Genomic DNA, 19,083 nt, shown 5'->3' with positions numbered 1-19,083 from the left:
GACCGCTGGGGGCCACAGACTGCTGGGAGTCCACAGACTGCTGGGGGTCCAAAGACCGCTGGTAGCATGGTTTGAACAATGAACCTGCTCGTGTATGGGCACAATCTATGTACTCACCTGAACCAGATTACAGTGTTAACATGACAAACAATACTAGCTAAGGATTGGGCTATTAAAGTCATAATTGGGGTGTTGCAGGGTTTTCTATTATGTATTTTATTGTGTATTGTTTTTTTTGTTTCCTAACTGTGTGTGCGCAAGAGTTTGTTGCTTTTTTGTACACCTCTTAATATTTGATGGTTAATACCTGCTGGCGAAATGTCAGACTCACCAACAAAGTGGTCATAGGACACCAAGGGTATGGGCTACCGACTTGTTACAATATGGGGTGAGTGAGGGGGGGGGGGGGGGGATGGGGGTGGCAAACATAAACACTGAACTCCTGTTGGGGCTTTGATGGATATTTGTCATCTGCGCATGCCTCACTGAGTAAGTCAAGACAGAGCTGCTTTATATTTAGACTGGAAGGGTCATTGGAATGAAAGCTGACACTGTGTGTGTGTGGGGGGGGGGGGGGGGGGGGGGGGGGGGAGGGGGTAATGAGGTACATTTGTGCAACTCTGACAGCCACAATATCAAGTCATGAGGGAAACATCTATGTAACACAGAAAGTTTAAACAAGCAGTGTGTGTGTGTTCGTGTGTGTGTGTGTGTGTGTGTGTGTGTGTGTGTGTGTGTGTGTGTGTGTGTGTGTGTGTGTGTGTGTGTGTGTGTGTGTGTGTGTGTGTGTGTGTGTGTGGTAGAGAGATAGGGATGAAAGGGAAGAGATGAAGGCAGAGAGAGAGAGAGATACCATGCCAAATTTAGACAAAGATTGTTTGTTCACCTCACCTGTTAGCTGAGTTTATTAGATGCTAAGTACTCAGCGGGGAATCAGCGAAAATGATTGTCACCTCAAGCGCCTATGACCAAACCCTCTGAATGAACAAGTCTGTATTATTATGATATGCTTAATTTTGTATAATACTTGATACTTGATAATGATTGGCGTGGCGAGGGAATTTTTAATTGGATGTGTGTGGTGTGGGCGTGACTCTTCTTGGCGTCAATTCCGCGGAGGAACGTCCTATACCGGTGTCAACTTCTGTTACACACCGACCGAGGGATGGAAAGAAAACTGAACGACGGCGGCATGCTATATGATGGACAAGAGGGAAGCGTTGACGTCACCGTGAGAGCAGGACAGTTTGAGCCGGACCTAAGAGGTTGTTTACAGTGAGCCGAGCTACGATATGAACTTGAACCGCTGTGCGTCCTAGTCGCACCACAACGCCTTTAAGGATTTATTGGATTTATTTTAGGTTGCACTGCTCTTTTTTTGTTTGTTGTGTCCATTCGTATGGATTTAACGCTGGGCAGGAATGACTATAATCTGGATATGGACTACCCGCCCCCGAGCCATTTTACGCACAGCTCTTCAGGGAGTCGTCTGTGACCGCAGCAGCTCCAGTGACAGTTGTGCCCAAGCCAGACATAAGTATTATATACACGAGTTTCCAAATCGTCTTAATTTGTCTTCAGCTGCCCATTTTTCATAAGAAGACTTGGTAAAACACAAGAACAATCTCGTCGCTGGTTATCTAAAGTTGATCATTGGTAACCTATCTAGTGTCCGTTTTGGAGATGCTGTTAATAGCAACACAGATCGCTTAACGCTTGCGGGCACAGACGCTACGTGCTACATTTTGTGTCACTGCTGCACATTTGTTGGTTTGGCTTTTATTCCCAGGGGATTTATTCCCAGGGCTTTCTCGGCCTGTATACTCTGAGATGTTGCTACTTTCCCCGCTGCTCTTCTTTTTCCTGCGCTCCGCGCTCTTGATCGCCACGCGTGGGGTGGACGTCGGCGGCGCGCACAATGAAGACCACCGCGGGTTCGTCTTCCCCGGGGGGAGCGGGGGCGCGGGTTTCGAGCCCATAGGTAGGCCCGATGACTGATCTGCTGACAGGTGAAAGGGTTGCACGAGGTCACAATTGAGTCTGAGAACGTGTTGGTTTCTCGTGTTTGTGATTAACTGTTTTGACTAGATTAGCATCCATCTATCCATCCGAGTATAGATAAGGAAAATGCAGTTTTATTAAGGACAACTAAACTAAATTAACTTTAAAAGGTACTAGTTACGTTTCCCCATTGCCAACCTCTGGTGCCCTGAGTTGAAGTGTCTTGAGTCGTCCCATGAGAATGAGATTGTCCCATGATGGGCTGGGAAAAAGTCGACCCGAATAAAACCATTCAGAGAAATGTTCCCTGGATGGATTGACTCCTGAATGGTTTTATTTTTGATAAACTTGCTTGTGAAGATATTTCAAACGGGGCACACCATCTCAGTGATTGTTTATCTTATACTGAACGCAGCAATGAAACCAATACAACATAAATTACACGTAGCCTACATCTGCAGTCATCCTAACAATATATACAGGGCCCAATTATCGTATTTATTCCATTTATAATTGTTATATCTGAATTAGGCCACTTTCCTCTCCCAACCATCGTAAAGCGCTCTCTATCATCATACACGAAAAGTGTAGCAGGCTGCCCACGGTTAACCTATGTAATACTTTGTAGGGATACTGTCCATGCTGGATCCTATCTGTGCCCTTTTTAGAGTGCTTTGTAAAGAAACTAGACTGCTGACCTCTTACTCCAGCCTTTGCGTGCTTCTTCTAGTTACCCAATCGTTTGAGTCAGACGTGACACATCTCATGATTGCATGATGCATGCACACCCTAGGAATGTCCCACGTCATTTCCCCCTTGTTGTATGTTATTTCTAGGCCTCTTCCTGTGCAGTAGGAACTAGGGTTACCCTTTTGCATCCATCCATACGTCCTGGACCGAAGCTTCCAATCCCTGTCAATGGGTTCAATGCTTTATACCCAAAAACATTTTCAAAATGTTGAAGTAAATGTATTTTTCAACACTGACTATAAGTGGGAACTGTATTGTCAGATTAACTTGAATCAGCACTTTTAGGACAAGGCTTATTGGGGCTTATTGAGATGGAGTCATGAATGTATGTATTACATAATAATTGATTCATTACAGTTAGTCGAAATTAATGATTAAAATTTTTATTTTTTGCAGATGGGTGGAGAGTTGGACGGATTTATTTATTGATTGAGTGAATCTTTAACATACTCTTTAGTTACTGCAATCTTGAAGGTGTAAATGGCTAGATATATACATATATAACATTGTATATATGCTGGGCAATAAAGACATAAAGAACAGAAACAGAAAGAATTATATGTTTTACCATGTTCATTCTAACCTCGTCTCTGGTTATTTTCATCATTGTTTAGTGTGTAGTGATTCCTTTCTGGGGACTTTTCTGTTGCTTGTTGGAGGAACCACCAAACTTGGACCTCCAGGGAGCTGCTTGAGGGACTAAATCCTCCCCATTGTTCCTGGTCTTTGCAGACCTGTGCATGATGGTCTCCCCGCCCTGCGTGAGCGAGGCGGACCGCTACAGCCTGGAGGCCCTGCGCAGCATACACCAGATGATGGATGACGACCACGATGGAGGCATCGAAGTCGAGGAGAGTGTGGAGGTAAAAAGTCAATCTCAGTGCTGCATATTTGTGGGTTCAGGAAAAAAAGCTGGTGCTTCATAAAGCACCCATAAAATGCTTATTAGGCATTAGTTGGACAACGGAACACGGTTAAAAGATATCTCCTCATCATTAGCACTTGGTGCGGAGGTCAATTCCGGTCCAATTGTTGCCAGGCTGATGCTCTCACTATAGTATGAGGAGACACACTGTAGTAGGGTCTTTCTGGACTGATATCAGAGTAAATATAATTAGGTGCAGTGTTAATAAATTTATATTACAAGTATAATTCTCACAGCTATGGTTAATTTCCTTACATATATTGTCATATATTTAAAGCATATTTATTTGTATAGTTCTTGAAAGGATTGCAAAATATTAAACCTGCACTATTGTTCATTTGTATTGCAGCTTGTTACTCCATTAGAAAATAACTGAACTAGAAAGGTTAGAATAGAACACAGCCATCAACGAATCAAACGATCCAAGGAGTCATTCTCTTTAAACCGTTTTTTTCTGGTCCAAATTATAAAGCTACAACTGTTGCAACAACTGAAGCCTATATGGGTTGATAATGGGAATAATTGCAAAGTGCAAGGTTAAATACAGCAATGCCTAGCCTAATGCAATCCTTGGTTCCTATTGGTGTATTCCTTCATTTGCAGTTTATTATTATTTTATATTATTATTATATTATTAATTTGAGTCATTTGTTATCATGACAAACCAAACAGAGCAGATCAGCATCAAGGCCAAACATTACAAGACTATGTTAAAGTCAAGTTAGCTTTCTAAAACTGCAAACTGACAAGGAGCCAAATCTAAACATGAAACCAAGCCATAGATGAAAGCCTCCACATTTAGTCCAACAGACCTTCAGCTGTTTTGAAGCTAGAGCATAAACATTGGAGTGTACATACATTGTATACCAGTGCATATCTATTTAACTCTACATCTTCAGTCTTGGTTATCAAAGCGTAATGGAATATCTCCCAGTGAACCATGAAGGGTAGTCTTGCTGAGATAATACTTGGCCTGTAGGGAAATGTAGGATCGGCCGTAAAGCCAGAATTCCAGGATGGTGCAAAGTTTCAGAATGTTGTCCCTGGACACAGTATCCCAGGGCTCGGGTTGCGGTTGCTATGGCGATGGCAGCGGGAGGGGCCAGGGCTCTTCAAATGATCCACCTAGTCATCAGACGGAGAATCAATTTACAGCCAAGGACACATTCCAAGACAGCAGCAACACCAAAAACATAGACACACACAACTGTGCACACACATGGTCATAATTACACATGCAATCACAAGGAAATACACACACACACACACACACACACACACACACACACACACACACACACACACACACAGACACAGACACAGACACAGTCACAGACACACACGCGCATGTGCAGGCATGGGCACACACACACACACACACACACACACACACACACACACACACACGCACGCACACGCGCACGCGCACGCACGCACACGCAAACACACATTTAGATTTGGAGTACCAACTGATCCTCAAGTCAATTCTAAATAAATACGTTGCATTATCATGCTCCAGGCCCTATTCCCCGACTGAAACCTAAGTTGCTAACACATTGCAGCCTGCTCTTGCAACACAACCATTTTAGACTGCTTGATTGAGCTTGTGCTCGACCACTGCCCTTTGCACCCCTAGCCCTTATAGTTGCGCGTTAAGATCCTCTGTGAAGCATATATTTAGCATTTGCTGACTTTCTTTTTCCCCCAAAAGTTCATCATCGAGGACATGAAAGAGCAGCAGACCAACAAGCACAGCCACCTGCACCGAGAGGACCAGCACATCACTGTGGAGGAGCTCTGGAGGGGATGGAAGTCCTCCGAGGGTGTGTGTGTGTGTGTGTGTGTGTGTGTGTATAGGCATGTGTGTTTGTGTGTCTGTGTGCGTGTGGGTGAAGAGGGGTGTGTCTGCGTGTGTGCATATGTGTGCCTGTGTGCGTGGAATGTTTGGGTGAGCTGGGGTATGTTTGTGTGTTTGTGCGTGTGTTTGTGTGTCTGTCTGATAATATACACATGGGAATTGTGTGAACATCTCGGTCTTCTGCATGCTATTGTAATATATGTAGTTGTTTATGTATCATGCATTGTTTTTTGACAGTCCACAACTGGACTCAGGACGCTGTGCTGCGCTGGCTGAAGGGCTTCGTTGAGCTGCCCCAGTACGAGAGGAACTTCATGGACTTCAAAGTGAACGGGAACACACTCCCCAGGTGAGACGCACTGCTGGAATCCACCGTGCTGTCATGGCCACCGCTAACAGTGTCTAATGTTCCCTAATGCTCATTAAGCTAATGACCCCATGACATCGGACCATAGGAAATGGGGCCTTGTCCTGAACAGATTGTAACAAAATTGGTCGGCTTGTAATCCAACTTTCAATCTAGGCGACGGTTTCATAACGTCAAATTCTCCAAATCAAACTTTGATTGGTAATATCAAGTCTGATATCAAGTCAATCTACCTCAGATCTGGGTAAAACCTCAGCCCTCGTAAACCTTTCCTTGTGGGTAGACAAGCTCAAACATCCTGTCTGGACACCGAAAAGTCCCTGTAATCTTTCCAATCAACACTGTGTAGACGAGCAACTGTAGAAACACACTTATTGAAATCCATTTCTGACTGTTTCATCCACTCACGTGAAGGAGTTTCTCTTCGGTACAATATCTCATAAAAAAACAGGAAACCAGGCACGACTCCGAGTCGGACTCGGGATTAACATCACGTCAATAATGCTCTTATGTTCAGATGTGAATGCTACCATAATTAATGAACATGTTATGAGATCAACAGATTTTGCCGTAAGATTATCCAATATAGCCTGCAACTAAATTAAACTAATACCATTTCATTTATTTACAAAGAAAGACTTTTGTTGCAGAATAGCTTTTGTACCATATCTGCTACAATACCCGCACAGTATTATAGACTTCCTTCCAGTTACTGATCGTCTTCTTCTGTAATAGGATCGCAGCCAATGAACCAGCCTTCCTCAGTGGCCACCTCAGAATCCAGGACCAAAGGGACAAGCAGAAGCTTAACATCAAGGCTCTGGATGTAGTGCTGTTTGGACCACCCACACGTGAGCTCGCCCCTCCATTCACACCACCAACATGTCTTTGCTCTTTGGTTTTGTTGATTTGATCTATAATTGCTGACAGGGAAAATATGGGACGAAATGATTAGTGATGCCTGGCAGCCTGGTCCTTCAGGCTGGGTTCTGGTCCGGCAACCTGGTCCTTCAGGCTGGGTTCTGGTCCGGCAACCTGGTCCTTCAGGCTGGGTTCTGGGTTCTGGTCCGGCAGCCTGGTCCTTCAGGCTGGGTTCTGGGTTCTGGTCCGGCAGCCCGGTCCTGTAGGCTGGGTTCTGGGACGCGGCAGGCTGTTCCTAGAGCCTAGGCACTGGGTACATATCCAGCACACCTAGACCCATCACTCTCCGCAAAATGCCAGACACTTTTGTTTTCGGATGCAGACAAATATTTGAGTGCCTGTCGGCGGCCACAACAAGACCATGTCCTATCAGCCAACGGACACTACGCTGTGCTTCTCAAATGTTGTGAGGCCCAATTTAGCCCGATGTACGTAGAGTAGAACGAAACCATACCCTCCCTTTGGAAACCCTCACCCTCTCACTGTCCCACTGAAACACACAAACAAACACACGCGATTTATATGCTATTGTGCTTGGAGGTGAGATAGCACGGCTACCCCAGCACACATTCAAGTCTGTCCCTGTGGTGCTTGAATGAGTTAATTGGATTGCCTTTCGCGCTGGGCAGGACACACGCTGATGACTATAATACCGTCTAGGTCCTCCTCACAATTACATGAAGGACCTGCTGCTGATTGTTTCCGTGGTGATGGGGATCGGAGGGTGCTGGTTCGCACAGACCCAGAACAAAGTGAGCAAGATCCACATCTCCAAGATGATGAAGGACCTGGACAGTCTGCAGCGTGCCGAGCTCAGTCTCCAGGAGCTGCAGGAGCAGTGAGTAGAGGGTCTGTCTGTCTGTCTGTCTGTCTGTCTGTCTGTCTGTCTGTCTGTCTGTCTGTCTGTCTGTCTGTCTGTCTGTCTGTCTGTCTGTCTGTCTGTCTGTGTGTGTGTGTGTGTGTGTGTAATATGTGTGGTGTGCATTTTGTATAGATTCGTCGTTAGTGTTCAATCTATGTATAGTAAGTATTATTGTACATATATCTATCTATCTATATCTATATATATCTATATCTATATCTATATCTATATATATATATATATATATATATATATATATATATATATATATATATATATACATATATATACATAGATAGTTACATAGATATATTACTTACATATTACATATATGACATTTGAATTCATATATATATATAACGTGTGTGATGTGTTTGTGTGTGTGTGTGTGTGTGTGCGCGCTTGTGTGTGTGTGTGCATTCTTGTGTGTGTACTCGCGTCTGTGTGTGTCTACCAGGCTGGAGCGAGCGCAGGAGGAGAAGCGTAACGTGGCGGAGGAGAAGCACCACCTGGAGGAGAAGATGAGGGACGAGATCATGGGGGCTCAGCAGGAGGCCCACCGGCTCCACCGGCTGAGGCAGGGCGCCGTCACCGAGCTCAGCCGCCTGCGCTACGCAGAGGAGGAGCTGGAGCAGGTAGCCTGTGTGCACCCCCCCCCCCCCCCCCCCCCCCCCCCCAGAAGCCGGTCATCTATCACTTCATCTGGGCCCTGTCTCTCCGTTGATCCGTTCATTCCTCCGCCAGCCGTCTCCACGGCCATGTCTCCACTAATCCATCCATGCTCTACACCAGGGGTTTGCAAACTGTGAGGTGTGCCTCCCCTAGGGGGCGCTTCAGGGGGGGGGCATGGCGCGAGAAGAAGAGAAAATATCTTTAAAAACATAAAAATAAAAAGGATTCTTTTTTTTATTATCTTTTAATATGTGTAAAAGAAAATAAAGATATTCAAAAACACACAGGGGTTTGAAATGTTTTTAAAAAGATGTTTCTTTGTATTATGTAAAAGAACAAAAAGATCTTTAAAAAACAACAGAAAGATTTTGTTAGGGGGGGGGCGCAGCTGTTTATTTGTTCTGAGGGGGTGCTCACCATCTCAAACCCCTGCTTGGTACCACTCTTCAAATCAAGATAACCAACAACTGGATCAGGTCGACATACTCGTGATCATCTGTCCACACCCGTGTGTAGCGGAGTGTCTGTTGAGCCGGGTGTGTATTGAAAGCGCTCCACATATTTACAATGAGGTAACCTAATGAGCTGACTCCCTCTTTGGGACGGTGATGGCAGGTGCGCGGGGCGCTGAAGCAGGCGGAGAAGGACATGCAGCTCAGCTGCTCGGCCTCCGAGGGCCTGCAGCTCTGGCTCCAGCTCACCCACGAGGTGGAGGTCCAGTACTACAGCGTCAAGAGGCAGAGCGCAGAGCTACAGCTGGCCTCCGCAAAGGAAGAGGTAACGCCAGCACGCTGTCTGTCTGTCTGTCTGTCCGTCAGCCCTTCTGTCTGCTAAACGCTCTCCTCCTCTCCCTGAAGGCGGAGAAGATCAAGAAGAAGAGAAGCTCTCTGCTGGGGACTCTTCACGTGGCGCACAGCTCCTCCCTGGACCAGGTGGACCACAAGATACTGGAGGCCAAGTGAGTCCCCTTCACCAAACACAACTTTCATGTGTGGGCGTACGCGCCGCTGACTAACCATGACTTCGTCGGTGTGTGCGTTCAGGCAGGTGTACTAGTTGTACTGTGGTTGTACTGTAGTTGTACTGTAGTACTCTTCATCAGATCTACTTTAAATATCTTTAAAGGCGTATATCTAGATGGCTGCAAACTAAATATACCTCAATTTAGTAAGCCTATATATACAGGGCTCTCAAGTCTCACGCATTCGGCGTGAGACGCACGCAATTCAACCCATGCACACGCCACACTTCTTATTTCTCAAGCAGAGAAATTACCATGATAGCGCCCACCAATTTGGGCAGCTATTTAACAGTGGAACAGGTAGGAATCAAATAGGTTGCCCGTAAATAGGGTAACCAGATGTCCTTCCCCCCCCCCCCCCCCCCCCCCAACAAAATCTCACTCTGAACTCAGTTCAATACTTGAGAGCCCTGTGTATATATATATATATATGTAACGGGGGGGTTAGGCAGGACCCAAGTGCACAGACTGACAATGGTGACAGGGCAGTCCAAAGGTTTATTGTTGGCAAAGATGATCAGGATCGGGCAGGCAGAGTAAACAGGGGCAGGCAAGAGTTCGGGGACCGGCAGGCAATCAGGTCGACTGGGGGTTCCATCGGCGGGCGGGTAGTTGGGCACGAGGGGTCGGTATCAGGAGGGCAGACAGGCAGGCGAGGAGCAGGAAACAGGGGAGCAGACAGGCCGGCAGGGACTCTACAACAGGCGGGTGGTCAGAGAGGCGCAGGTTCTGGAACAGGCAGGATCAGCGTTGTAGAAACAGTTCTGGAGTTGCGGGAAAGCTCTGTGAGTAACGAGAGACGATCTGGCAGAGACTGAGTGGAGAGAGAGGATTTATATAGAGGGAGCACAGGTGAAGGTGGTTGGGTTAATTAGGGGAGATCAGGGTGGCTGGCAGGTGAATGGGAAAACCAGGGGCGGACCATGACATATATCTATATATATATTGTGGCAGACGCCAGGGAGGAGTGAGGGGAGTGGTAGGTCCGGCAACCTGCTGGCTCCACCCCCAAGCCATATATGGACTTCCTCCCTCTAACGAGGCAAGCCTGGGGATCGTTAGGCAGGGGTCCTTGGGCTTAAGACGGCGAGCAAACAGTCGGGAAGGGGAAGGAAGGCTAAGGGAAGGAAGGCTAGAGAAGCTAACGCTAGCAAAGCTAACACTAGCAAAGGACCGGCAGGATCTGTGTGATCGCTTGGCAGTGTGGTACGCTCTGAGAGAGAGAGACAGGTGGAAGGTGTTGGACATTGAACTGGAGCATAAAGGAGGTGGATGACCCTTTTCCCACCCTGGTTTGGTTTACTCGGTAAATAAACCGTTCTGCGTTTGAACTACTCTGTGTGTTGTGACATTTTATCCATCCGACTTGGTAGCGTGGAAACCCCACACCCACTGGCCCGCTACACATGGTGGAGGATGCGGGCACCTAATCCCAAGTTGAATGGATAGACCAACACACAGGGAAACCATGGAAGCACTGTTGAGAAAACTGTTGGAGGTGAACAGGGCACAGCTAGCCAGTAGCCAGGAGCTGCTGGGAATGCTGACAGCCGGTCATGTCGGCAGGGCTGCAGGTGCGGCAGTGCCCTGTCCTGGGCCCCAGCAGGTTTGTCTCGCCATGGCAAGAGACGCAGACGCAGCCGCTGCAAGAGACGCAGCCGCCGCTGCCGCAAGAGACGCAGCCGCCGCAAGAGACGCAGCCGCCGCCGCCGCAAGAGACGCAGCCGCCGCCGGCGCAAGAGACGCAGCCGCCGCCGGCGCAAGAGACGCAGCCGCCGCCGCCGCAAGAGACGCCGCCGCCGCCGCAAGAGACGCCGCCGCCGCCGCAAGAGACGCCGCCGCCGCCGCAAGAGACGCCGCCGCCGCAAGAGACGCCGCCGCCGCCGCAGCCGGAGACGAGGCCGCAGACGGAGACGAGGCCGCAGACGGAGACGCCGCAGCCGGAGACGACACAGCACAGGGGATTGCAGAGGCCCTGTCCAGGAGGGTTGCTCTAGGGAGCTGGACCGCCCCTCCCTCTAGGTCGGAGCTGAGGTGGAGGGTGTGTGGCAGACGCCAGGGAGGAGTAAAGGCCAATCCATACCTCCGGATCCGGACGAAATTCGTCCGTCGCCCAAAACGTTGCCTCCGGAACTACCCTTCATACCTCCGTCTGGTTTCAGCGTTGTTATGGATGTTACGCGACAAATCCTCTAGAGGGCAGTGACTGTCGTTTCACAAATTAACGGCATCGATAATCGCAAACATGACATCCGTAGAGATGATTTTGCTTTGTGTCATCCGAAATCTGCAAAAAAAGTGCAAAATGTGTGCGGTGGCCTCTGACACCCCTCACCAACCCGCAGATTATCTCCTCAAAATGTTGTTAAATGACCAGTTGCAACTTATTGCCAAAGCAGGGGAACAATGAAATAGAAAGGTCAGGTATGTAGTATAATATAAGTATCAAACGTTAAATACAATATTTATACATATCAGATATTATACTGCTCTATCTATTTTCACGAATGGTCTGACTTTTGACTCTATACTGCCGCCTCGATTTCCGGTGGTATTGCTTAGTTTCTCCCGGAGCACTCCGGATTCGTATGCTCAGAGGCGACGGACCCATTTACGGACGAAACACCTCTGGGACCGGACGAAACGGTCCGTATCCGTATTTACCGTAGGGTGTGAATGGGCCTTACGCCTCGTTTCCACATACGTATGTTTTTCGTGTCCGTGCTTCCGTAAATTTACGGAAGGAGTCGCTAGTGTTTTACGTACGGGCATGAATTTATTTACGGACAAAAGATGCTAGGAGAAATCAGCGGATTGCTTACTCCGGGTAGGAAATGAGTGCCCAAATGAAGGAGTTCAAGTACCTCGGGGTCTTGTTCGCGAGTGAGGGTACTATGGAGCGTGAGATTGGCCGGAGAATCGGAGCAGCGGGGGCGGTATTGCGTTCGCTTTACCGCACCGTTGTGACGAAAAGAGAGCTGAGCTGCAAGGCAAAGCTCTCGATCTACCGGTCGATCTTCGTTCCTATCCTCACCTATGGTCATGAGGGCTGGGTGATGACCGAAAGGACGAGATCGCGGGTACAAGCGGCCGAGATGAGTTTTCTCAGAAGGGTGGCTGGCGTCTCCCTAACTCGGATTAGAGCCGCTGCTCCTTTACTTAGAAAGGAGTCAGCTGAGGTGGTTCGAGTATCTGGTAAGGATGCCCACTGGGCGCCTTCCTTGGGAGGTGTTTAAGGCACGTCCAGTGGGGAGGAGACCTCGGGGAAGACCCAGGACTAGTTGGAGAGATTATATCTCAACACTGGCCTGGGAACGCCTCGGGATCCCCCCGTCAGAGTTGGTCAATGTGGCCCGGGAAAGGGAAGTCTGGGGCCCCCTGTATGAGCTGCTCCCCCCGCGACCCGACCCCGGATAAGCGGATAGGAGACCGATACTTTGGAACATGAGGATCGACATATACAGAGATAAAAACAAAACCAACAGGCTTGGAAAGAGATCGCTTGAGGAGTTTGGCCTACAAGGTACTTAGCCTACAAGTTTTGTGAAAAACATAAAAACTTTCATACGGTATCTCCGTAAAACGACGGCGAAAGTTAAATTTTTTGAACGTATATTACGGACATACCGGACAGAAATTTTACGGAGGGGAGGAGTCTCGGAGGAAAAACGGACATTACGGAGAATCACATAGGAATGAATGGACTTTCGGTCGGAGACGGTTGGATCGCATACGAGAATGTACGTATGTGGAAACGAGGCGTTAAGGGGAGTGGTAGGTCCGGCAACCTGCTGGCTCCACCCCCAAGCCATATATGGACTTCCTCCCTCTAACGAGGCAAGCCTGGGGATCGTTAGGCAGGGGTGCTTGGGCTTAAGAGGGCGAGCAAACAGTCGGGAAGGGGAAGGAAGGCTAAGGGAAGGAAGGCTAGAGAAGCTAACGCTAGCAAAGGACCGGCAGGATCTGTGTGATCGCCTGGCAGTGTGGTACGCCCTGAGAGAGAGAGACAGGTGGAAGGTGTTGGACGGACATTGAACTGGCGCATAAAGGAGTTGGATGACCCTTTTCCCACCCTGGTTTGGTTTACTCGGTAAATAAACCGTTCTGCGTTTGAACTACTCTGTGTGTTGTGACATTTTATCCATCCGACTTGGTAGCGTGGAAACCCCACACCCACTGGCCCGCTACAATATATATAGGCTTTCTAGGGCTGGCCCGAATTATTCGAATATTCGAATACTCGTTCGGAAAAATTGTATTCGAAGCTTAAATCAGTATTCGGAGCTTCGTTTTTTTTTTTTCACGTAGGTGACGTTACCAGAGCGAGGGAGGCAAACTATAAGCGTCAGCGACACCGAGCAGAGAAGCGAGAGAGGTGGTGGAAGAATAGATATTTTCCTTTACTTTATAACACAAAATTAGCGGGATCTCTGGAGGAAAAGTAATACTTGGCGAGTTTGTTTACGTTTGCTGTACAGTGCCGCGCCAATCAACTGTGACTGGCTTGCTGCAGAGCGTGAGCGTTTTGGGAATACCGGGTCAATATAAGACAATTAATGTTCGGTATTTGTTATGGATTCATTGTACAAATTCCCTTACAAGATGCACGTTCCAGGATGAATTGAAAAGCTCCCGTAAGGGCTGAGATGGCAGAGGACGGCTGATTTGGAACGGAGCAACAGCTGTTCGCTTTCACGGGGAAAAGCTAAGGAACTTCAATCTACTTAGGCCTGCTAATTAACGTTCAAAAGCTATTAAATCTTCAACAAAATATGCAGATACTTTCAAAATCGGTTCCAGGGAGTATATAGGGATTATTAATGTTGTTTTTGATGGTGTTTTTTTCTAGAACGAGTATTTGAATATTCGCTTGGAAAAACCAACGAGTATTCGAAGCCTGAAAAATGGCATTCGGGCCAGCCCTAAGGCTTTCTAGATATTGAAGTATATTTAGGTTACAGGTTGCATAGATATAGATGGATGGATAGATAGATAGATGCACTTTATGCACAATAGGCATATAGGCTCATATCTTGCTCAAGGATGCCTAAATGGAGGACACGGGAAACGAACCATTACTATTTTGCCTAGGAGCTAAACCTCCAGCCACTGCTCAATCCTGCAAGATATATTCCCTCTGATTATCATGTTACATTCCTCCGTACCCCCAGCCCGAGGGCCTCATGCGTGGGACAACACGCATGTAGTCACGGTACCACACTGCAGTAACCTCTCCGTCCGCCTCCACAGGAACGCCCTCTCCGACGTGACCGCCTGCCTGCGCGAACGCCTCCACCGCTGGCAGCAGGTTGAGCGTCTGTGCGGCTTCCCCATCTTCAGGAACGCTGGCCTGGCCCACCTCACTGCCATGCTGTACTCGGAGCCCGTCCCGGTCCCCGTGAGCCGGGGCCAGGCCTCGTACTCCTGCCAGAGCTCCCTGCATGGCTCCATGGAGGACCTGATGGAGGACTCCTCCGCCTCCATCATGTCTCAGATGCCAGGTTGGTAGAATCGGCGGCCGGTGGTAATAACAGGAGTGGCAGTTGACTCGTGTGGTGGTTACCTTTGTGGTGGTAGGGTTAATGGTTTTCATTGACACACATTAATTCTTTGCATTTATTGTATTTTTTTTATTATCATTCCACTGAAAGGCTCTACATGTCAGATTTTTTACATGCATAAATCTCTTTAAATGTCCAATATATGTTGTAATATGTTATACTTTAACCTAAAAATGAGACCTGGCAAGATTGTCTACCACATTCTGTGGAACTGACGTCTCAGTGCTCTTAAACGTCACTAATGGCAACAATGGTTGTTCTTTCATAAACTTACTAGGTGTATGTTGAAGGTGTAATGCAGTTCACTAACCGGCCGAAAGGGCCAGTAATGAGGAGTAACTTTTTTAATGTTTGCTTGGCATACCTTTTGACAGCCTTTGTATTTTATGTGGTTGGTTATACATTAAAATATATTATAAGTTTGATCATTTTTTGAAACTGAACTTCCCAGGATCGTCCCTGAAGCGCTCACCTCGGCCTCGGGGCTCCGTCATCTGTCGACTGCGTCGGCCCGGTGTCATCGTCCCGCCCCAAGCAACCATGATCTCCTCAGACCCGGACCTCCTCATCCCCATTAGAGCGCCGATGCCCCGTTCAGAAGACGAAGAGGGGCGCTTCATCAACCCCAACAGACCACCACACATGAAACAGTATGTCCTTCCACTTTCAAAAACATTTGTACGTGTTTTTCCGTAGTAAATGTACTTTGGTATTCATTTGGAATCTGATAAAAAAAAAAATGTCTTTCCTTCCCCACTTCACTGTCTTGCTTCCTCATCTCACTTCCTTTTTCACTCATCTTATCATCACACTTCCTTCCATTCTTCCTACCTCAACTCACTGCCTTCCTTCCTTAATTCCTCGTATCACTCCTTAATTCCTACTCTCACTAACTTCCTTTACCACTTCCCTTATTCCTTCCTCATCTCAATTCCAACCTTCCTCATCTTACCTCATTCCTTCCTACCCCATCTCACTTCCTCCTTTCTCCCTCAACTCACTTCCTTCCTTATCTCACTCCCTTCCTTCCTTTCTTTCATCCTTCTTTCTTTCATTCCTCATTTGTCTTCTTCCTTCCTTCTTTTCTCCTTTCACCAACAGGAGTTCCCTTGAGTTGTATCCAGACACAGATTACATGGTTCCGGGAAGCAGAACCTATCCCAGCTCCTCCTCCAATGACTCCTCCAGAAAGCTTTATAGGGATGAAGCTATGGAGCCGTTTGCAGACGCCTCCATCAGGAAGACCAGCACTACAGAATTGGAGGCTTCCATTGAGCCTCCAGTCCAAAAGATCTCTGTGGGGGAGGTTGAAGCATCTGTAGAACTTGCCCAAAGAAAAGGGAAAGATAAACCCATTGAGACTCCTGGGCTGCACATGCCTGAGGAGGCTACTGAATCGACAATGGACAGTGGCTTTAGGAGGAAATCCAACGAGAGGAATGAAGATTCACTGGAGAGCCATGGGAGGAAGATACTATCTAATGACCCAGAAGCTGATGTAGAATTTGCACCTCGCAGAACAGACGTACTAGACTCTGCTTCGAGGAACATTTACAGAGATAGAAGTGATTTATCACAGGATGCTCCAAATAGAAAGACGCTTTTGAATCAACCGGATGCATTGGTGGATGTGGCAGCGAGGAGGCTAACCAGAAATATGATGGGATCTTCAATGGACAGCGGCTGCAGAAAACTGCAGAGGGAAGGGGCAGAGCAAATACGTGACTCCAACCCGAGAAAATTAACCAGGGACTCAATGGGAATGTCTATGGACACAGGAGTTAGGAGGTTGGCTTGGAACAAGACAGACATGTTTCAGTTTGAGTCTCTTGTGAGAGGTGTGCCGAAAGATAAGTTGCCTGAGAGCATCCCCGCCAGAAAGATATCCAGAGAGGAGCTGGAGTATTGTGCAGCAAGGACAGCGAGAGATGAATATGAGATGGGTGTCGGCTCACTATTGCGAACGACACCTCGGGAAAAGATGGACATTGCTGTCGATGCACCCACAGGGAAGGTCTGCTGGGATAAAGCTGATGTTGAAACGGCAAAGCAACGGGTCCTTAGGGAGTCCGAGTTCTTGGTGCACCCTGAAGCCAACACGTGTCCCAGTAGGATGGGTCAGCCGGACCTGACCTTAACGTCTCCATGGAAACAACAACCCTCCGACCTGATGGCCCCCGGCCCGTTGTGCCAGCTCGTGTACGACGGCATACTGGAGAAGTCCTGCCCCTCGGCGGGGCCCGGCCTGAGGGAACTGTCTGCGTCGACGCCCAACCTGCCCCAGAGCCCACTGGGAGGAGAGGGGGCCTCACTGCCAGCTCCAGCACAATCAGGACCACCACCCGTCCCACCAAGGGCCTCCCACTCTGCTACGACCAGGCACGTCCCTGAAGGAGAGGAACGGAGCAAGGACAGAGACAAGGGCAAGAAGTCCTCAAAGCTGAAGAACCTGTTTAAAAAGAAAAAGGACTGCGCTCCAGAAAGACTGGAGGGTGGCCTGCAGAAACTATAACTCTCGTTGTTTCGATTTTGTGAAACTTGACGTTTAGACTTTATCTGAACAATATAATTTAGCTCTTCCTTTTAGTCCTAGATTATCAAACGGCCGATGGAGCCGGTGCCCCTGGGACCTCTGTTTTTATTAATGTGTATGTGTTGAAATACAAACCAATGAATGCAGAGGTCACGTATTTGCAAATCAAGAAAAATATGATGATTGGTTTGCAGGCTGTTTCAGTATCATGATGGTGGACGAAGCGAGTTGACCCGTGACCTTGGGAATTTGGATAAGGGAAGGGTGGGAAGGTTTTACTAATGTTAACTGAGCTGAGAATAGACAACCTTAAATTAAGTTGCATAAAGTTAGGTGTGAACCAGGGGCATCTGATCATGTATGCCTTATCGAATAGGAATATCTAGTGTTTTCCTTGTAAGCTTTTCTCAAATTTACATCACAAGTGATGAGCATATAATGGACAATCCTAATTTCAGGTACTTATTCTTGTCTACAAGTTGTGACAAGAATATTTTGTGACAACATAAATAGATATCATTGGGTTTCTGGGGAAAACATTACATCTCTATGCCAGGATGTGAATATGTAGGAAATCCTGTATGATCAGATGTACTTGTTACATATATAATTGTTCGCTACATGTCTATACGCAGAACAGTATAAATCGATTACTGTGTGTGTGTGCGTGTGAGCATGTGTGCGCGCGTGTGTGTGTGTGTGTGTGTGTGTGTGTGTGTGTGTGTGTGTGTGTGTGTGTGTGTGTGTGTGTGATGTGAGAATCTGAATCATTGAACTGTTTTGCTGGATGTGGGGCACACACTGTAAGCTAATGGGTTGATAGTGTTACCACTGGCACAGGAAAGCATTGTTGCGACCATGTGGTTTGAACCCTTTATGATAGCAGATATCTACTGGGAATGATATTGTCCATGAGTTTGCGATCACAGGCTGCAGCTTTACACTGATCAAGGTCAGTGTAAATCCTGCATAAGCTACAGGCGTTCCCAACAGATAGTGAAATTATTGATCCGTGCTTATGTTTCTAAAAATAATTATCTAACAACGAAAGCTATGTCCACAATATATCTTTATTTGAATAATTTATTTATTTTTAACAAATTCTGTAGCATGGATGAAGCGATGAATTTTTATTATTTTGCATTTGAATACTTTGTCGACCTTGAACCAAGACTTTTGGCTAATAAATCAAGACATGATGCTTAGGTTAAAAAGTGTCTGAAAAGACATTAAATCATTTAATATAAATTTGTCTTTAATATTTTGTATTGCTATAAATGATTTGCTACAAAGAACATAATATAACTTGATAATAAATTCATAATCCAGGTTGTCACAGGAAGTAGATTTTTGTGTTAACAGAGTATATAATATATTTCTGTGATTATTTGTACTATTTTAATTTGGAAGTAATTAGGAAACTTAAATAGGAAGTATGCTGGTTTTTGGAAAGCTTTAGTTTCAATGACAATGAAATGTATTTTACAAAACTTTATTAATGTACATTTTCTCTTGGCAATCCTTTTCAAATACACTATGCTTTGGTTTAAGAGGCAACCGTGTAGCTGTAAACCACAGCTTATCTTTGACTTAAACAATTGAACATATGTTT

The 19,083-nt window shown here is 46.9% G+C and overlaps 1 protein-coding gene across 1 annotated transcript; it reads left to right on the top strand.

Annotated features, from left to right (window-relative positions):
* Window positions 1–1,103: 1,103 nt before the first annotated feature.
* LOC115540702 (stromal interaction molecule 2) lies at window positions 1,104–18,244 on the top strand. Its single transcript, XM_030352207.1, has 12 exons — window positions 1,104–1,981; window positions 3,484–3,614; window positions 5,388–5,499; window positions 5,772–5,883; window positions 6,637–6,752; window positions 7,483–7,660; window positions 8,142–8,319; window positions 8,972–9,133; window positions 9,214–9,314; window positions 14,628–14,878; window positions 15,390–15,588; window positions 16,040–18,244. Exons 1-12 carry the CDS (start codon window positions 1,831–1,833, stop codon window positions 17,448–17,450), a joined length of 3,102 nt encoding a protein of 1,033 aa, XP_030208067.1. The 5' UTR covers window positions 1,104–1,830; the 3' UTR covers window positions 17,451–18,244.
* Window positions 18,245–19,083: the final 839 nt, after the last annotated feature.

The sequence above is a fragment of the Gadus morhua genome, chromosome 3 (genome assembly GCF_902167405.1).
Source record: "Gadus morhua chromosome 3, gadMor3.0, whole genome shotgun sequence".
In the NCBI taxonomy this organism is placed as follows: domain Eukaryota; kingdom Metazoa; phylum Chordata; class Actinopteri; order Gadiformes; family Gadidae; genus Gadus; species Gadus morhua.
Note: the sequence above shows the minus strand (reverse complement) of the source record. Positions and strands in the feature narration are given on the sequence as shown.

Excerpts from the sequence above, each read along its gene's own strand:
- LOC115540702 (XM_030352207.1), top strand. The coding sequence starts at position 1,831 with ATGTTGCTACTTTCCCCGCTGCTCTTCTTTTTCCTGCGCTCCGCGCTC. Across the intron at positions 6,753-7,482 it reads GCTGTTTGGACCACCCACAC|GTCCTCCTCACAATTACATG; the intron begins GTGAGCTCGCCC and ends AATACCGTCTAG. Across the intron at positions 15,589-16,039 it reads AGACCACCACACATGAAACA|GAGTTCCCTTGAGTTGTATC; the intron begins GTATGTCCTTCC and ends TTTCACCAACAG.